The sequence below is a fragment of the Apteryx mantelli genome, chromosome 13 (genome assembly GCF_036417845.1).
Source record: "Apteryx mantelli isolate bAptMan1 chromosome 13, bAptMan1.hap1, whole genome shotgun sequence".
In the NCBI taxonomy this organism is placed as follows: domain Eukaryota; kingdom Metazoa; phylum Chordata; class Aves; order Apterygiformes; family Apterygidae; genus Apteryx; species Apteryx mantelli.
The window spans coordinates 16,646,178-16,664,175 of record NC_089990.1 but is presented as its reverse complement, the minus strand read 5'-3'; the positions used below and the strand labels follow the sequence as shown (position 1 = coordinate 16,664,175).

Genomic DNA, 17,998 nt, shown 5'->3' with positions numbered 1-17,998 from the left:
ACCCTCTGCAGACCTTTTCCTCCACTGACCACAGGAGGAGCGTAAATGGCTGGAACTGGGAAGATGAATCCCAGCCAGTCACAGGGAGGCTGACAAAGGAGAGCACTAAACCCACATCTCACAACTCCTAAACCAATGCTTAACCACACAGCTCTTTTGCCTTTCATCTGGAGTTCAAGAAGTCCTTGCTTCACAACTTGAGCTCAGCAGACAGAGCTCCGCCTTACTGTACAAACTTCACCTCATACAAGTGAAACCCAGCTCCCAGCTGCACTATCGTGAACCAACGGCTCTGAGCTGCCGTTTGCTAGCGGGGCAGGGATGTGCAGTGCTCCCCGCCGACAGGCACCACTTGTCTGTTCATGTGTGCTTACTGGTGCAAGCTCTCAAAGCCTCGTGTGATGTACATGTAAATGTGGAGCGCATCTTCTCATTGACCTGGGCTCACCAAGAGAACGTGAAAATCCGGAGGAGGCTCCCACTGCCCGATCATTGGCTCACAAGCTGTTTCAAAGAGCAGCAACACTTGTGGTTATGTTTTAGGAACGACACACCCAGCCAGGAGTAACACACCAATCAAGCTATTTATAATCCCTGATTCCAGTGTCTTAAAATAGCACTGCTTTTCTTTTTACATTTTTAGGCAGATTCATGCTTGTATATTTAAGCCACTCAGTTTGCAGGCTTAGCAATGAGCACATCCCTGCCAGGCGTGGAAATGAGAGAAGGCACTCCTCCTCTCTCTGCTGAAAGCAGGGGTGAGTTCCCCTCTCCCCACAGCTCCTTTCTGCTTGGCTGATGTGATTAGGATTCCCAGGCCTATTTCCACATATTTTTACCTAGGACAGACTCTTCCGAATATACAAGCAAGGGATGTGCAGCATCTGCATGCAAACACTCAAATGCAGCAGAGTGGAAGAGATGTGGAAGAGAAGGAGAAGTGGAAGAGAAGATCACAGAATGCAGAACGTGGCCTCACATGTACTGCTTTTATGAACGGACACCGAAGAAGTTAATGGGTCCTACAATAAAGCAATCCCTATTGTTTGGTTGTGTTTTTTTAAAAACCAAACGTCAGCATACAGAAGTAGTCAAGCAAACTACGGCTGTGCTCCTGACGCGAGCGCTCTCTCTGGCCTCGGCACAGGTTTAGCTATTTGTTCCCTGCTCCCTGATGCCAATGTACCTCTGCTGGCATTTCTTAACGACTGGAGCATCTGTGTGCTCTTTGCAAAACAATTATAAAATATTCAGGGCAAGAGCAAAATTCTTTGCACAGCCAAAGCTCCGGCAGGCTGCGTAAGTGTCAAATGGCAAATTGTTAAGTGTTTTGTTTAATTGCAGAGTTATTTATAACCTGGAACTTGTTATTAACATAGGACAAAACAGAACCTACTGTCACCCATAATTAAAGGGACTATTATGGGTCCGCAAAAGCTCATGAATGGCCCCAGCCAGACCCCCCCTCCTCTTGCAGTGAAGCCTGGCATGGGAAGAACCATGAAATAGAGGCCCCATCCTAATGTCCTGCAGCCAAGAGCTTCAAAGGGATCAGTCCCAACATACAGAAGCAGGGCTGTCCTTACCGCAGTCCCTGCACTGAGCCTCACCCTCTCAGCACTGCCCCTCTTGCCCTGGCTTAAAGTAGGGGTGCTTTTTTGGGGGAGGTCTTACAGGGGTGCGATCCCAGCTCTCCATATTAGCACCCCCTTTCTCACAAAGGGGCACACGGATAGGGCACATCCTGGATTTGGCCTGAAGTTGCACAACCCTCCTTGTTAAATTCAGGATTAACAGGTATATTTTCATCTGTGAGATTCTTATCTGCACTGAGAAAGGTTTCCGATTTCACCAGCACTAATCAGGACGCCACAATGGATTTCCGGTCTCAGAAACGAGGCTCAAGAGCCTTTGTAGCTTGTGGAGCCGGTTTTAATTCAAATCTAACTGGCAGAGCTATTGTAGGCTGCATGTTGAACAGATTAAAAAAATTGTCACTTATATGCCTCTATACCTTTCTTCTAAATCCATTTCATACAGACACAAACCCCTCCGACCACCGAAGCAGCTCGTGGCTGCTCCTACTTTCCAGGAACGATACCCTCCATGGTCCTTTCAGCAGCCATGAGCAAAGAGCCCCATTGCAGGTTTGTGCATTAAAAGAAATGTGCCAAAAACCTACACCAGTGCCCACCTCAAGTTTTGATTTATAATGTTATAGATAAAACAAAAAATAAGCATCAAATATGTCTCGTACAAACAGATTAGCGTACCATGACAGCCCACGCTCCCAAACAACACGGGGCCGTACACACTGCAGTCCGCTGTCCTTTCACCGGGGCATTTCACATTTTAATGCTATCACCAAGACACGACACTCCAGCAGAGGAGATGTAGTTGGCCTAAGAGGACAGTCAAGAACGAAACTGCTGATGCCATAATTATAACTGGGAGGCCAAACATGCTCCGGAGAGAGAATATCGCTGTGGACAGAGAGGGGAAGGCCCATTGACAACTGGCTTTACCAGATGAGTAAATTAGACCTGGGTTATAGCCTTCTTGTTCTCCCTCTGCCTCCGCCCCCAAGGACTGTATGAGTCAGTGGATCTGGAGGAAAAATATACACTAAATTCTACAAGTGCAGGAATTAAAGAGACATCTACAAAGCTTGCCTCTGGCACTTGATACCAGCTGCAAAATTGGGTTAGCTTGACATTGCTGCTGGAGGTGAACAGAGGCAGCAAGGCTGGCTGAGCCACCGACGAGCAAAGCCCCGTTCCGGGAAGCAGAGGAGCCGAAAGCTGCCAGCAGTCCCATCGCTAGGGCGGCGAGGCAGAGTTTTAAATCCAGGAGCGACAGCAATTAAGAAAACAAACTGTTTCTTGCACAAACAAGTGGTTCAGACTGTTTTGGATTATGAGATACAAGCAAGTCTGCGAGTCCTGTCTGAGCCAGCCTCTGAGTGCTGGAGACCCCAAGGAGATCTCTAAGGTTCAGAAAGTTTTTTTGTTAACAGTCAGGTCAAGAACATTTTGGTGTTGATGATCTTTTGTAGGTAAAAACAACACCAGATTAAACCAAATGAGCATTCGCGCTGCCAGGCTGGGAGGTCTGCGCAAACGGGTATCACAACTGCAAGGAGGAAAAGCTCGAATGTCTCGTGACTGCTGCTCCGTGGAGTCCCCCCGGCAGCGGCCGGCCTCAAAGGCCAAGTTTGCCCGTCCAGCCAATGGGCAGAGCGGAGAAGGGATGCCGCGAGCCGGCGCTGTACCGCCCAGCCGCCCCTCCGGAGGGGATGCCGCCTGAGACGTCCGCCTGCCGCTGCCCTCTCGCCGCCCGTCCCTCAGCCCGAGCGGGCCCCTTTTCTGCGCTGAGCACAGGGATTTGCATCGGGCCAGCCCCAGCCCCGGCCCCAGCTCACGGGACGCCGCGAGATGTCCACGTTTTAAGAATTTGCTGCTGCATTTTGGTTTCTGCCTCTCTAAGAGGCCTGCTCAGAGGCTGGTCACTCTGTGCTCCCTGAGATTGCCCTTCTCCTGAAAAGGCTGCTTTTCCATCCCTTTCCCACTGGATGCCCCCAGACTGAAACACCCCAAAACACCAGCCACCAACTGCAACAGAGAACAGGCAGCACTTAAAAAACAAACGTCCTAACTGACCCAGAAAAAGAAAGGCAACAAATCACCGGGTTAAGCTGAGGATTCTCTTTTCTTAATTCTTTCCTTTCTCCCCTCGTTTGCTGCTGGTCTTTAGGGAAGCGTAAAAGGCCTATAAGAATCGCCGAGCAGACCTCGGTACCTCTCCCCGCCTGGGCCAGCTGCCCTCGCGGCCCGAGCTGGGCTGCCGTAGGGGTCAGATGGGAGGCGGGAGAGGAGGGCAGGGGAGGGAGAAGGGGAAAAAAGGCACGGCTGCAACCCGATCGGGGCTGCCTCCATGCTGTCAGCCCGGCAGCGGCAGCAGCCCGGCCGGCCCGTCCATCAGCACCCGGAGCCTGCCCGGGACGCAGGGAAGCGGCTCTCCGGCCGCCGCGTCGCCTCGCGGCCGAAGGGGCCCGTCCCAGCCACGGCTTCCAAAGGAAGGAGGTCTTGGCTGCAGTGTCTCTTCTTTTTTTTCCTGGGAAACACAGGCACCGAATGCGGTGGCAGCAGCTTTGTAACCCTGCCCTGCCCTTCCTCAGCAAAGAGCCGAAGCGGAGCTGAGCGCGGGAACGACCCCGCCGGCTCCCCCGTTCAGCGCTTGTCTCGCAGCACAAGGAATCAATTAGCGTCTGATCATTACAGCGGTAACGGTATCTTTCACAAGCAAGATTTTATAGGGAGATAGAATAGCATGTTTTCTGCTCATTTCCTTCCTGCCATTCCAATCACGAACTACTGTTAAAAATACGATTCGTTTAAAGGCTGCAGTATTTGCCAGGCTGGGCTGCAGCTTCCCAGCGGCCGGCCGGTCCCTCGCCGGCAGGGCAGCGCCGCGGCACAGGGGAGCTCACCCGGCGCGGCACGCCGCGGTTGGCAGCTCACCCACGGCACGTACGGGAGGTTGTAGCACTTCCATGCTCCTAACACAAGGGATTACTTTAATTCCGTATTTTTGCCAACCGTTTCAGTTTATAATCCACGGCATAGAGGACTCCTTCTAGCACGTCTAAGGTGGCACTTGTTCTGGCGTTTCTTCAGAAGTTGGCCAAAACGTTTTATTTGGAAAATGTTAGTGTAACAGTAAAAGCATTTTAGGGACCAGTCAGAAGAAGAAAACAGGCTCTGTTAAGAGAACAGAGTACAATTCGACTTCACTTTTGGTTAAATTTGACAATAATCTAGGCAGCAGTTAGGCACCACCCCTCTAGTTTAATCAGGAGAGAAACAGGCAAGAATGGGGAATTTACAGGTATTTCTTTACAACACTCCCAGACAGCATTTCATCTTACGAAAAACCTCCATACTGTTCATTACCACGAGCAGAAAAAAACAAGAAATCACAGAGAGAGCAAAGTTTTAGCCTACAGCATGTTAAAAGAATTCTTTACAGAGTATGAAATTGAAGGCACCTATGTAAACGGAAGCAAAGTAGTTTTACATATCGCAGCAACCTAGACTGGAGAAGCGCACACAAGTCATGAGTCCCTTCCTGATCTCGCTCTACGCAGCAACTCTGATAAAGGCCACAATTCATTTTAAAATTAAAATTATGGACATATGTATGCCACCTACGTAGAAAAAAGCTCAGACCCTGAACTGAGCCTGAAAGGGATTTCTCTGTTTCCCTCCTCACTGCCAGTAATTTTTCATAATAAAAAAGATCTTATTAAATTGTCAATTTTTAATTAAAGAGAAAAAAATCAATATCAAAAAATGTTGGGGGGTTTAGACAAAGTCCCTAACTGTGGGAAAACACTGATATATCTAGTAAAACTTTTTTCAGCTAAAGAAAGATTTACTCACATTTCAGGGCATCACACAGTCTATGGCGATGTTATCAGTACTGCTCCGTTCTTGCTGACCTTAAGTACTCATAAACCATTAAATACATAATATTTTCTGATAATAGAATGCTATTCGCATTTCAGTAACAGTAATTCTCTTTAATGAGATAAGAACCTACACATCAAATGAATCTATCTCTGTTTGAGAAATATTTAGCACACCTTTGGGAACTGTGTAATCACAAATAATCACATCAAGGGTCCAGCACTATATTCCTGGAGAACTCATAACTCCCAGTTACATCGACAGGAATTTGAGATGTGCAAGGATTGCAAAAGCAGATGCTAATCTGCAGAGAACAACATGGGTTTGGGCAGACTGCATTTTTGCTTTAAGCAAACAAGAACCAACAAGACCTTTAATGACAGAAAACAGCAGAAGTTTCTAACTGCACATATAAAAAGGCAGTAAAAAAACCTGTATTCCTTAACTGAGTCATTACATGGTAAATAACGCTTTTACAAGAAACTTGACATTGTTTACAAATTTCCCCCATACATATTTTTTCTTTCCATCCCACTCGCAACACGTGTGCGAACCGAGGTGCAGAGAGCAGCAAGGGACGGAAACCTGCTGCTTACATTCAAAAACACGGACTCATCGCTACCCACTCCGGGCACCTTCGGTTAATAGGTTCTGCGCTTTTTGTGCAGTCGAGTAACTAACGAAACCCAAACCCGGGCTCCCAGCTCCACCGACCCGCGGGCTGCTGGGCCTGCCCCGCGCGGGGGCCGCGGCTCCCGCGCCCCGGGGCCCCCCCGGCCGCCCCGCTCGCAGCAGTGCCCGCGCTCCTCCGCGCCGGCCCCCGGCCCGCGGCCCCCACCGCCCCGGCGCCCAGCCAAGGACGAAAAATACAGCAGGAATAGCCTAATTCCAGCTCTAAATGAGCTCAGCAGGGAATGTGAACAGCCAAGTCAATTGCCAGAATCTGCACTTTTCAACCTCGTTCTGCTCCTTTGATCAGGATGAATTTTGAGCTGCAGCGATTAATGGACTAATAGAGGAAGTCACAGGACATCTCTTGGGAGAAGAGGGAAAAAGAAAAAAGTATCTCATCCTTGTTGTGCATCTATTCTGCTAAGCAGCGCGTTTCCATACAGAAAACTAAAATACTACTGCAGAAAATGTGCTGATTTAGCTGAAAAAGGAGCAGAAAAACAGAGATGTATGAAATAATAAAAAAAAAGACCTAAGATCATCCATTCATTGTTTAAACACATCCTTGGAAGCACTGGTAAAAGAAAACAGACTATCCAAACACAAGTGTCTTGTAAACCACACTTCAATCCTGTAGAGTAACAGTGTATACTTAATAATGCCAGAGAGTAAAGGAAATATTAAACACATTTATTATGCAAAGAGAAGCTTCCAAAAAGCCTGCAGTCTTTAAGTACTGATAGCAATTGATTTGTTTATGGCGGGGACACTACTCTTAGCTCAGGATTATATGTCCTGATCTTTCTGGAAGGGGAAGAAATGCATTAACATTAGCAGGCTGCAGTTGCGAAAGAAAAAGTTTAGAAAATAAGACTTTATTAAGAATTTTTTTTTGCTCATTTGCTTTTATCGTTGCTGTGCCCGAGAGGGGAGGAGGCAGCTTTTCTCCTTGCAAGGGGCAAATTTTGCTTCTGCTATTCACGACTGTAAAAAACAAACCCCAGAGGACTGCAAATAATCAGTGGGTGATTAAAATAAAACTTGCTCAAAGCTTGGATTATTTACAAAATGCTGATACTAACACCCAGAAACAACAGAAAAGCCAAAAATCATTGAAATGTAAACTAGAACTAAGACACAAACAGTGCATGAAAGCTTCCAACTCTTCCTTTTTTCTTTTTTCTTATTCCTTTGTTTTTTTGGTCGTAGAACTAATATGCCATTGCCAGCGATTACTCTGCCCTTTGCTGCCTCGTTTTCCTCCACCTCTGGTCTTTCTTGAGCATACAAAGACATACATATGTGATTCACTTTGCTCTGACAAATAATCCCTCAGCAGTCCTGGAATGACCTCCTGCTGTGTAAATTTAGGTGTGTGTGCTTGAATCTTTACAAGATCAAGCCTGTAATGAAATGTCTTAGAATATCTTCATACTATTTTGCCCACATCGCAGGGCTTCCCCTCTTGATTTGGGTCTCTTTGCAATTCCATAATGGGGAAAAAAATAGCTCATCACAGCTTGTCCATATCCTGCATTCAAATCGGCATCTGTCTGACACTGATTTAAGGTATCTCATTTTCATTACTGGCTCTTACTAGTCTGAGAAATGTTAAACCATTATGCCGGTCATATGGAGAGTATTATTTATGCTAAAGTAATATATTTCATATCTTCTTCTTTTAAAATGCCCATATGCACAGGGTTAAACTGTAAAATAGGATTACTTTTTGTTAACAGTCAGTAGAGATTTCAAGAATTACATCCTGATATGATAATATTTCTCCTTAAATATGCTATGAAAAATTTAACCTAAAAAAGTACGAGTAATAGAGTGATTGCCTTCAAAGCCCCAAGAAGAGCTGCTCCATTCTGACTATGAGTTTCTATCAATTATTAGTGTCGGCTGCTCGAAATAGTCCAAAGTGCTTGAAACAGAAATATCGCAAAGCCAAACACAGCAGACTGATACGCTTCCTAAATGGACAGAGTTTCTGAAGCCGGCTCATAATAGTGTTTGGCTTTCAAACCTTAATGTTAACAGCTTTGATGGGACTGCTTCTAATTTGTATTTAAGACCCATTACCTCTTCCTCTAAGCAATCTTCATGAGAAATCATTTGTTCTAGGGGGATATTTGCCATACAGAGCAGATCTGTAATGGCCGTTAATTCACACCATTTTGCTCGCTCCTGTATTAATCAGCAAACTGTGAATCATCCCAGTGTTTCCAGGCTCACAGATGTACGAGAGCAGCAGCGAGGCCAGTTCAGTTTCTCTCCCCATTCAGCTGCGGAGACAATATCAGTTCCTGTTTACAGTCACTTCTTTGTGTTCCCCCACCCACACGCTGAAATTTCTCCAAAATGCCCAGAGAAAAAGAGACTAGTTCATTTTACCAGGAAAGTTATTTCTAGGTATTGCATCTGAGACAAAACATGTTTGTACTTTTATTTTGTGCGCGGCATTCGCTGCAGGGAGGCAGAAACGAGAGAGGAGCGTACCCAGAAGGACGGAGCAGGCAGCTCCCGGCTCCCCACCCCACCGAACTGCCGGCCGGCGCCAGTCACATGATTTAACAGCATCTCAGGGCCTGCTTTATTTATTTGTTTGCTTTTTAGGCTATTCGTTAAATTAGTCTTTGGTTCTATAAGCATTTCTGCCTTGCAAAATACATATGCAATTTGAGGCTGCTCCAAGACAATACTAGGAGGAGACAGCCCCAAAATTCAAGGGCACAAATCATGCTGTCAAAAATATCACAGCAAAAATATTAAAATTAATTATTAATTCGGGCATCACATTCAAGATAGCAAGAAGGGCACAGCTTTAAAGAGGTGAACGTGTGTTTCCTGAAAGCCAGGCTGCTTTTAGCGCAAAATGAGCTCCCAAAACTGCCATTACAAAGAAATATCCAGAAAATACACAGACAACAAGCACATCTTTCACCAATGTGGCAAAAATTGGAATTAAGATGTCCTGATATTAATGGGAATTCACAGCATAGATGAAACAAAAATAGGGTCAGGGAAAGCAATTCCTCATTGCCATTCATCAGCACGCTGTGCCACGAACGTACCTTTCCACCGTCAGAATTATGGGTGCTCTGACTTGCAAGCGAGGATGCAAGTGGTCTGTCTTAGCCACCACTAGCCACTGTCCATGTTTTGCTTTTTCAGAACGATACACAGAAGGATGGCGCCTTCAGGAGCTTCACTATGAGGCCCGCGAGTCACAGTGAGAGGCGCTGTGTCTTTTCCCTTTTAGACTGTAATTTCCAGGACATTTAAAACTTCACTGCATGTAAGGGTACAGTCGAGAAAAAATACACATTCAAAACATTTTGCTCAACTGCTTACATATTAAAGATTTCTGCATATCAATGGTTTTTTTTTGTGGCGATAAAGCAAAATGGGTTACTTGAAAAAAAAAGAAAGCAAGAAAATCTGTAGTTGGGACCTGATTCAGCCAATATTTAGCCCAAGAGCAACTTGTGAATATTGCTACCAGCGAGTAAGAAGCCAGGGGAACGGGCCACCTCGGCTGGCAGGATCAGAGTCTACATGCCTGGCTGGTACAAGTCGGTGTCAGAATGTGGTTTCACATCAAATTAATCAGATACTTTTTAGCATGATCATATCGCTTTCCCTAAGCACTTGCGAGCCGAGGTCCTCCCTGCCCCCCACTGCAGAACAAAAGGAAACAACCGTCTGTTGCTCAAAGCAACACAGAAAGACTGACTTAAAACCACAAACGCAATTTTTTTTAGAGTTAATGCAGAACCGCGGTGCGATGGCACACTCTCCGCCGCTCACCGGCAGCTCGGCGAGGACCAGGAATACCGGTGGCACCGCACCCAAATGCAGCCCGCCTGCTGGGTGCAGGGAAACTCCTTAAAGCAGCCTGTCGGGCTGCAATGCAATGACCTGTTTCTGAATTTCGGTGGGATAACTCACTCACCTTTCCATCTGAACGTGCACAGGACATAAGCACTACTTCCTCCTTTCTCTCGCCACCAAAAACTGGACACTACCACGTCAGCCCATACACACACCACTTTCTCATCCCGCAGGCAACGAAGTGAAAGACTTTCTAGAGTGCTTCCCGGCAGCCCTCACCGATATCTATAGTGCTACTGGAGTCTCTTTTTCTCTTCAAGTGGATTTTAATTTCTCCAGCATGAGATTCCCACAGAGTTGCCTAGGTCCTAAGTGCTAAACTGCTGACAGAACTTCTTCCATCCTACTAAAAAGATAGCGACTAAGAAGGGAAAGCGCACGCTGGACTGAGGAAAGTCCTTTGGCTTTGACGTGGCGTACACAGCAACTTTCGGAAACGAAAGGGTGGGCTCTGTATGCTGCCCTTGGAAAGATCTTGTCTGATTACAAACTTTTTCTCTGCAGATTACTCCCCCCCGGGCTGATGTGCCATGCGAAGTCCAAAACTGTTGCAGCTCAACAGACAGTGAAACTCTAAGGAATGATGAGTGCATTACGCAGAGCTGCTAGAAATGTCAAGGTCTGTAAACGTCCTAAAATACAGGCCAAAGAGCTGTGATGGTTAACACACGGCCACCGAGGCCCAGCTACAACAGGGAAATGCTTTGAAATACCCGTGATCTGACAGAAGACGTGAACATACACAATTAAAAAAACTAACAGGAAACAACAACAGAATAAGCAAATCAGATGTGAACTAAATTTAATATCTTGATTACTGCACTTCTGAAGATACTGCATCTCTATTGGCATGTTGAGGCCAAACGCCCCATCTCTTTACACAAGTTCACTCCTTACTTTCTAAAGCTTATCCTACAGGATTTATTTGCAGAGGAGAGAGGCAGAAGGGAGAAGACGGCAGTCGCACAGTGTCATTCGGGCTCCGTTGAGCCTCTCTTGAAAGAAGGCAGGGGAGACTTCTGAGTCCAAAAAAATATCAGCCCAGTTGCAATTGCACAAATAAATATAAATGCAGAAATGACCATTCAAGAAGTTGTTTTTACATCTGTGGAGAGGTCAAACTCCAGGCTCAGCCTTACTGCTCTCTGTAATCCAGATTCATCACCAGCTTCCTTTATTCGCCCATTCAAAGGCACTTAATTAGCTGAAGGGCTTGTTGCTTTGCCTTCAAAAGCTCTCCACTCCCTCAAAGGCTTTGCTTGGGTATTGTACTACCATTGCCCTTTGAAATCAAATCTGTTTTTCTTCTCCACGGCATTAGTAAAAGAAGAAAAAGTAATATTTTAAAAAATAAGAAGGAGAGAGACAGAGGAAGAGGGGGAGAGAGAGAAAGAAAGAGAAAGAGAGAGAGAAAGAAAGAAAAAGAAAGAAAGAAAGAGGGAAAAACCAAGCGGAACTTCTTTCAAAGTGGCTTTAAAGATAAGTTTGACACTTAAAGGAAAAGGGGGGACAGGATAGAAACCACAGATGAAATCTGGCCAGCCCTTTTGGTCTTATTAATACATGATACTGTAGTTGTTTTACATGTTTGGAAGATTCCTTGTGACATCTTGGAAATCCCAGATAAAACATCATTTTTGCCCCTGTTGTTATGGCAGGATTGCATGTACGCAGATGCAGTGGGCTGAGTTCTCTGCTGGCCAATCTGCACCAGCGCTCGTAAATGCAAAACGCTGCTGAATCACAACACCCTCCCCAACGCTCACTGTGTGCAGACTTCCCATGGGCAGAAATGACTTTACTGAGCATAGGACACCAAGGAATCAGCCGGTGGTATTAGCATTTCTATGTTTATATTAAAAAAGCTATATTTTGTATTGCATTATATTTATTTAACCTTTAACATCAAAGCTCTGGGTCAGTTTGCTCTCTATAACAGTGCATTTCATCTTCAGTTTTGTTTCTATATTTGGAGAGCTCATGCTCAGAAGCAAGATTTTTAGTTTAATTTTTTTTCCTCGTATATTTAATCTAGCTCAGGGGTTTTGGTGTTTCTCTGCAACCTATAATTTACCCTGCCAACTCAGATACTGTATTTCTGCTTTTACCACAGTTAAAGAAGCACTGTCAAGTCCTTTTCCAAGGTTTTTTTAGTCTTCAGCATGCTCTTCACTCTCTCAAATGCAGTCCACACATAGCAAAATATAGCCATTAGCACTGCAAATTATATTGTTTTTCTCTCTGTTTCTGCTCCTATCTTTTTTCCTCTCCCATCATTTTTGGCACTGGAACTGAAGCAAACGTACCCTTCACTGGCAATCCCGTGCAACTATCTGGATGCCGGCAGGAATGCGGCGAGCTCCAAGAATAGCACGTTTGGTTGCTGCAGAGCAACTGGGGCTCAGCAATGCCTGATGCGCCACACCCAGCCAAAGGTTATTTATTATTTATGCCCCCCCAACACAAGCTGTTAAGTTGTGTTTGGTTTTTAAACCTTTTCCACACATACCAGGGGGTACCGCTGCCCTCCTCGCCAAGGCTCTAAAAGCTTACCTCGGACGAACATGGGGTTGGAAAACCAAGGGCCAGCCCCCCAAACAGCCCCTTTTACACCAGCCTGAATTCAGCTACAAAGATCACAGGCTCATTTTGCTACTTCTGAGGGAACCCTGCTTTCCATTTGTAAAGCCCACTTCTCTTCTTATATTGGCGGGAATAAAAGAACAGCTCTTCCGAGCGCAATGATGTTTTATCTGCATAGCTGAAGGGAGAACTGGGCCCAATATTTCTGACATGCCAGAATAGAAGATCTGCAAGTACAAACGGTATTTAGACATGATAATCAGGGAGATGCCCAACTACTCAACCTGCCTGGGCAAATGCAGCTTTTCCTGCACCCAGGAACTGCCAATAGCAAGTCAAGTGGCTAAGCGGTAAGCCCAGTAGATACTGTCAGATGGTTTTGGAGACCATCTTTGACTCTCTGGCATTTAATACCATCTTTATATTGTGGATTTATGCATCCAGACCTTTGAGTGTAATTTCACTCAGCAAGCATTGGTACTACATGAGCAAAATGAAAACCTGAGCATATCCACAAGAGCAATGTTAGCACCACCAGGCTTTACAATACCACACAATGCAGACTGTCAGTGCCTAAATCAATATCTGTCAATGCTCAACAATAAAGACATAGTGCTTCAGATGTGAAAAGATTAGACGTTATCAAATTCACCAATTGTCCAGGCAATATGGATCTCGGGTGCAGACTGATTAAGCTTAAGAGATATATCATTAAGTGCAAAAATCACACAGCTGGGAGGCACTAGCAGTAACTCAGCTTTTGGAATGTAGAGTCTTTGCTTTAATACGCGTTAAAACAACAGCAAAAAAGCTCACTCTTTGGGTCTATGTCACAGCCACTGCTCTCTTCCCCATGTTGCTCTGCCTGCTACAAGGATCGAATTTCATGGTTTATTGTTCTCCCTCCAACTGGCCACCATCCACATTCTTCTTCTGCACAAAGCTGCACCTCTTGCTCAAAAGAAGAGAGCACTATGCCTTCTTTTTATAAATTTTAGTCACATTTACAAACACACACACAGAGTATGGAGATGACTTTTAAACACTAAACAACATTCCAGGGAATGCTGTTATTTTTCTTTCAGCATATTTCTGTGATTGAGGTTAAAAATGGGAATTTTCCACCAGACAGTTACTGATTTTTAAAGATGCAGAAGTTGTCTCTCCTGTCTTCTGAATCTTTAACTTTTTGCCTTCTAATGAAACAACTGATCCATGTTTGAAAAGTGCTGTTCACCACCAGCCTCAGTACAGAATTGCCACCAAGACTCTAAAAAGCTCAAATTCAGCTCTCAGGTACATTGCTGGAAATCAGAAACACCACCACTGACGCCACTGCCTTATAATGGAGTAAAATTGGCACAAAGCAAGTACGGTCCAAAATTTCAGTATCCATGTTTCAGTGTAAATAAGAAACTATTGCAGACAAGCAGGAGATCTACAGGCTAGATTCAAAGAAACAGTAAGTGTCCCAGATATGAGAACAGAAGCCCAGTAACTAGAATATTTTCTCCATGTCATTTTCTTTTATTTCTGCACTCAGGGTCCATTTTTTCTTATGTGATTTGCAATAAAATTATCAAAACCTAACAAAATGTTCTGCTCCTGAATATCCACCGTCTTTCCTAGGCAGCTTAACAGACTGTAAAACTGAAGCACTGTCATTTGGCATATAATTAATGTAATAAGTCTTACCTTGTAAAATCAGGGAGGCATCGTGTGCGTACCTAACTAGTCTGAAAACGTAAACTGCTCATCACCGTAATCATTGTCTTAACTGTCCTTGATCTTTACTGATAGCCCCCAAATTATAATAATTCTCTGACGGTAAGAATCAGCTAAAAATGCAGCCCAGGCAGTGCATTTGGAAAGTTACTTGAAGAGGGGCTATTTTGGCCAGTTAAAGAGACTCAGTGCAGGAATTTTTCTTCTGGTTCTTCTTGGCTAATCAGTGACGTAGGGTTTCAGAGGTGTAAGACAAAAATGCAAAGCAGGGAAAAGTAGGGCACAGGAAACCTCAGGAATCCACCAGGGACGCGGCAGTTCCACACACCCAGTGGGGGAGCCAGAGAAAAAATATATGCTCAAAGGTTATGGACACGCGATCGAAAGCGATCATGCTACTGCAGTTTAACAATTTACAAGCCATCGTCTGAGAGGGGGTAAACCCCGTGAGCGTATCCTCCACCCGCGCTGCCTGCAGAGCGGCACAGCTGAGGGGCAGGCATTCGCCGAGCCGCAGCAACTCGCTCACTTTCGGTCGTACGTCCATACTCTTAGATCCCAAGGCGTTGAAACCCTCTACCTTGTGTTTAACCGGGGACCTACTGAACACAAGCAGGGTGCTCACATATTTAAAGTAACCTACTTGCTTCAGGCCTTTGTAGAATTAGGGGGCCTTACACTGATAACTCGTTGAAGTGAACACTCCATGCAACATTGCTGCTACACGTTATGTATTTGGATAAGCAAATTGAGCAAGCCACTGGCCCTTCCCAGCGGCCGCTTTCAAGCAGCTGTTTAAAGCAAGGGAGTACTGAGTGTGCACAACCTGCAAAACTGTGAGTCGATCCCAAAATGGCACGGTGGAAACGCACCTCATTAATTTACCACTAAGGAGCTGACATTTAGTAACCATCCTCTTCTTTCTCATTGCTATCATCGGAAAAGGCTCCACTGAGTCACCCACACTGAAGAAACCCACCTTTGTGAGAAGGGATGATTTAGCAGTGAAGAAGAGCAATGAAAGCCAGGATCTGGAGCGTGTCCCCCAGCTCAGCCCAGCTCTGGAGCAGCTCCCAGCAGAGCCTCAAAGCTCACCCCCTTCTGCCGGGCGAGAAGTGTTTCCATCCTTTGCCAGTATATTTGCGTTTACCGTCTCCACTGGTATTGCAGATCGGCAGAGGGTGGGCAATGGCCCTCATCCAAAGCAGGGCATTGCTCCCGGCAAATGCTGGTAACAGGTATTTCGAGTCTGCCTCTTTGCTATTCAGGAGCTGTATTGTTTGACCTGCTGTCCATGAAGGAGTCATATTTTAACTTCACTTCTCACCCCACCTGGTCTTCTTCTAGCCTCAGAAGCATAGCACAGATGAATTTGGTCAAGGGCATTATGAAAAAGAAATTCTCTTTTAATGCCCACAGAAAAGATGATGTAAAACCTATTATAGGAACATCTCCACTGCTTACAACATAAGCTAAATAAGAACAACACCTATACATTTAAAAAATGATTTATTTCAGTAGTATGAAGTGTGCTCTGCCTAACGTGCTTTTCTTTTTGCCTAGCAGCATGAAGTTCTCCACTGCTAGAGGAGAGGAAAATCCATGAAGGAATTACAGTACATTTCACCAGAAGAAATACATAAAATAACTTCTGAGAACTCCAGGATGTTCTTACTGCCTTGTCCCTGTAAACACTGTGCTGACCCCAGAAGTTTAGTGATGTCACATTTGAAATACAAAGGAAAGCAAATATAAGAAAATGAATAACTCAGTGTTTTCACATAACCCCTATAAGATACAAGAAGTGTTCTCACCTGTCTGTTTTGAGTTGGCAGTGCAGCAGGCTGCATGTGTCTCTGCATCCGATGTGGCTGCATCAGTTGTCGAAACTGCTGCTGGAGGAACTGGCTGTTGTTAGTCTGCTGAGACTGTTGCGTGGCTGGAGATTGCTGCTGTTGCTGGAGATAGTGAATGAGAGACTGCTGCCCTTGTCCTGCTGTCATGGGGGACATCTTTTGAGTGGCTGACTCTGAGGCAAAGTGAGACAGTGGTTTGGTGTTATTGAAAGAAAACTGGTCTTGGCTAACAGGGCTCTCATTCACCAGACCTGGCTGTAAGCTACTGGATGGCTGTTGCATAATTATGTTCATATTTTTGGACTGGTTTGTAGTCATGGATTTAAAAAGCGAGCTCTGCATACTTGTGGGGTTGCTGGTGGGAGTGATGTTAGAAATTAATGTACCTTGAGGACTGAAGGGCTGCTGGTGCAGAGCCGGGCTTGACAGCTTTTCTGGCCTGTAAGGCGGAGAAGGTCCAGTGTTTGTAGAGGCCATGCTGGCAACCAAGTTGTTCTGTGGACTTTTGATATTGTTGGCCGGGATGCTGGCGGATGTCAGGGTGGGCAGCATGGCGCTCTGCGGGCTGAAAGGCTGCTGGTTCAGAGCCGGGCTGGAAAGCTTCTCCGACCCGTAGGGAGGAGAGGGCCCACTGGACGGGGTGCTGCTGGAAGCCATGCTTGAGAGCAGAGCGTTTTGAGGACTCTGAATATTGTTTCCTGGTAAATTATTAGAGGGCATGCCAGACACCATAACATTCTGGGGGCTGAAAGGTTGATGGTGTGGGGATGATCCTGCCCTGTAAGGGGGAGAGAGACCAGGAGGAGACATAGCTGGCCAGCTGGGAGCCTGAACTTGTTGCTTGGTAGTAGACACCTGCTTGCTAGCTGCGAGTTGCTTTAGCTGCTGCGCGTGCCAGTTGGAGCCAGGCATGCTGGGCAAGGGAACTGGAAGCATAGGTGGCGGCTGGCTCTTACCCGGGGCTGCTGTAGAGATGGGCGATGCGGCAGGTTTGTTTGAGGGAGGAACCTGGAAGCTAGCTCCAGCAGATGATGGTCTCATCTGAGGAGATCCTCCGCTGGCTGGATTGCAGCCTGGTGAAAAATCTTTGTTAGCAACATGGTTCTCCAAATGGGAAGTCTGCGGAGAGGACTTTGGAGGGGTACTTAAGCTCGGTTGAGAATGACTCAGCCCCAGTGGCTCTTCAGCCTTGCTGCCCAAAATCTTCTCCAGATCCAGGTCGTTGGGAGAAGGATCAGGCATTTTTGTCAGCTCTTCCAACAGATCTTGCAGTTCTTGGTCCACAGCCTGTAAGTTGTTTCCTTTCTCATCATAGTGGACAATGTTATTATTCTGCCCTCCTATAGACCCTTTCTGGTTTATTTCTGTGTTGGGTGGGACTGGAAAAGGAGAACCAATGCCGCTGCCGTTCAGGTGGTTGCTTTCCAGGAGCACCGAGTGACCTGCTACTCCCAGGGAGGAAGCGCTGTGGCTGGTGGAGAATGGCGAATTCTGCATTTCCGGACACGCCACATTGGGATTGGTACCTTGGCCCATGGAAAGGGTTACATCATCGAGACAGAGTCTTTTATTGTCATTGGGGAAAATGACATCAGGCACACCACCGGAGGCAGGAGAGCTATCATCTTCCAGTTTTCTTTTAATGGATCCCTGTAACTGGAAAAAATAAAAAAAGGAAGAAGAAAGGCTCTGTTATTGACCTTATTCTAACATGCTCTGAAGCTCCACACTTTAAAACTGAGACAGAGATACTGAAAATTAAATCACACAATTAAAAAACCAATCATGTGAGACAAA

The 17,998-nt window shown here is 45.7% G+C and overlaps 1 protein-coding gene across 2 annotated transcripts in view; it reads right to left on the bottom strand.

The window, feature by feature from the left end:
* The window catches only part of MAMLD1 (mastermind like domain containing 1), an 82,386-nt gene that overhangs the window by 16,882 nt on the left and 47,506 nt on the right, over positions 1–17,998 (bottom strand). Inside the window, exons 2-3 of one of the 2 annotated variants that reach the window (XM_013946363.2) lie at positions 16,588–17,857; positions 16,160–16,374 (exon numbers count right to left, since the gene is read on the bottom strand). In XM_013946363.2, the coding sequence (XP_013801817.2) occupies positions 16,160–16,374; positions 16,588–17,857 (1,485 nt within the window). Of the gene's footprint in view, positions 1–16,159; positions 17,858–17,998 lie in introns of both variants that reach the window. The other variant, XM_067304190.1, reaches the window with a different exon arrangement.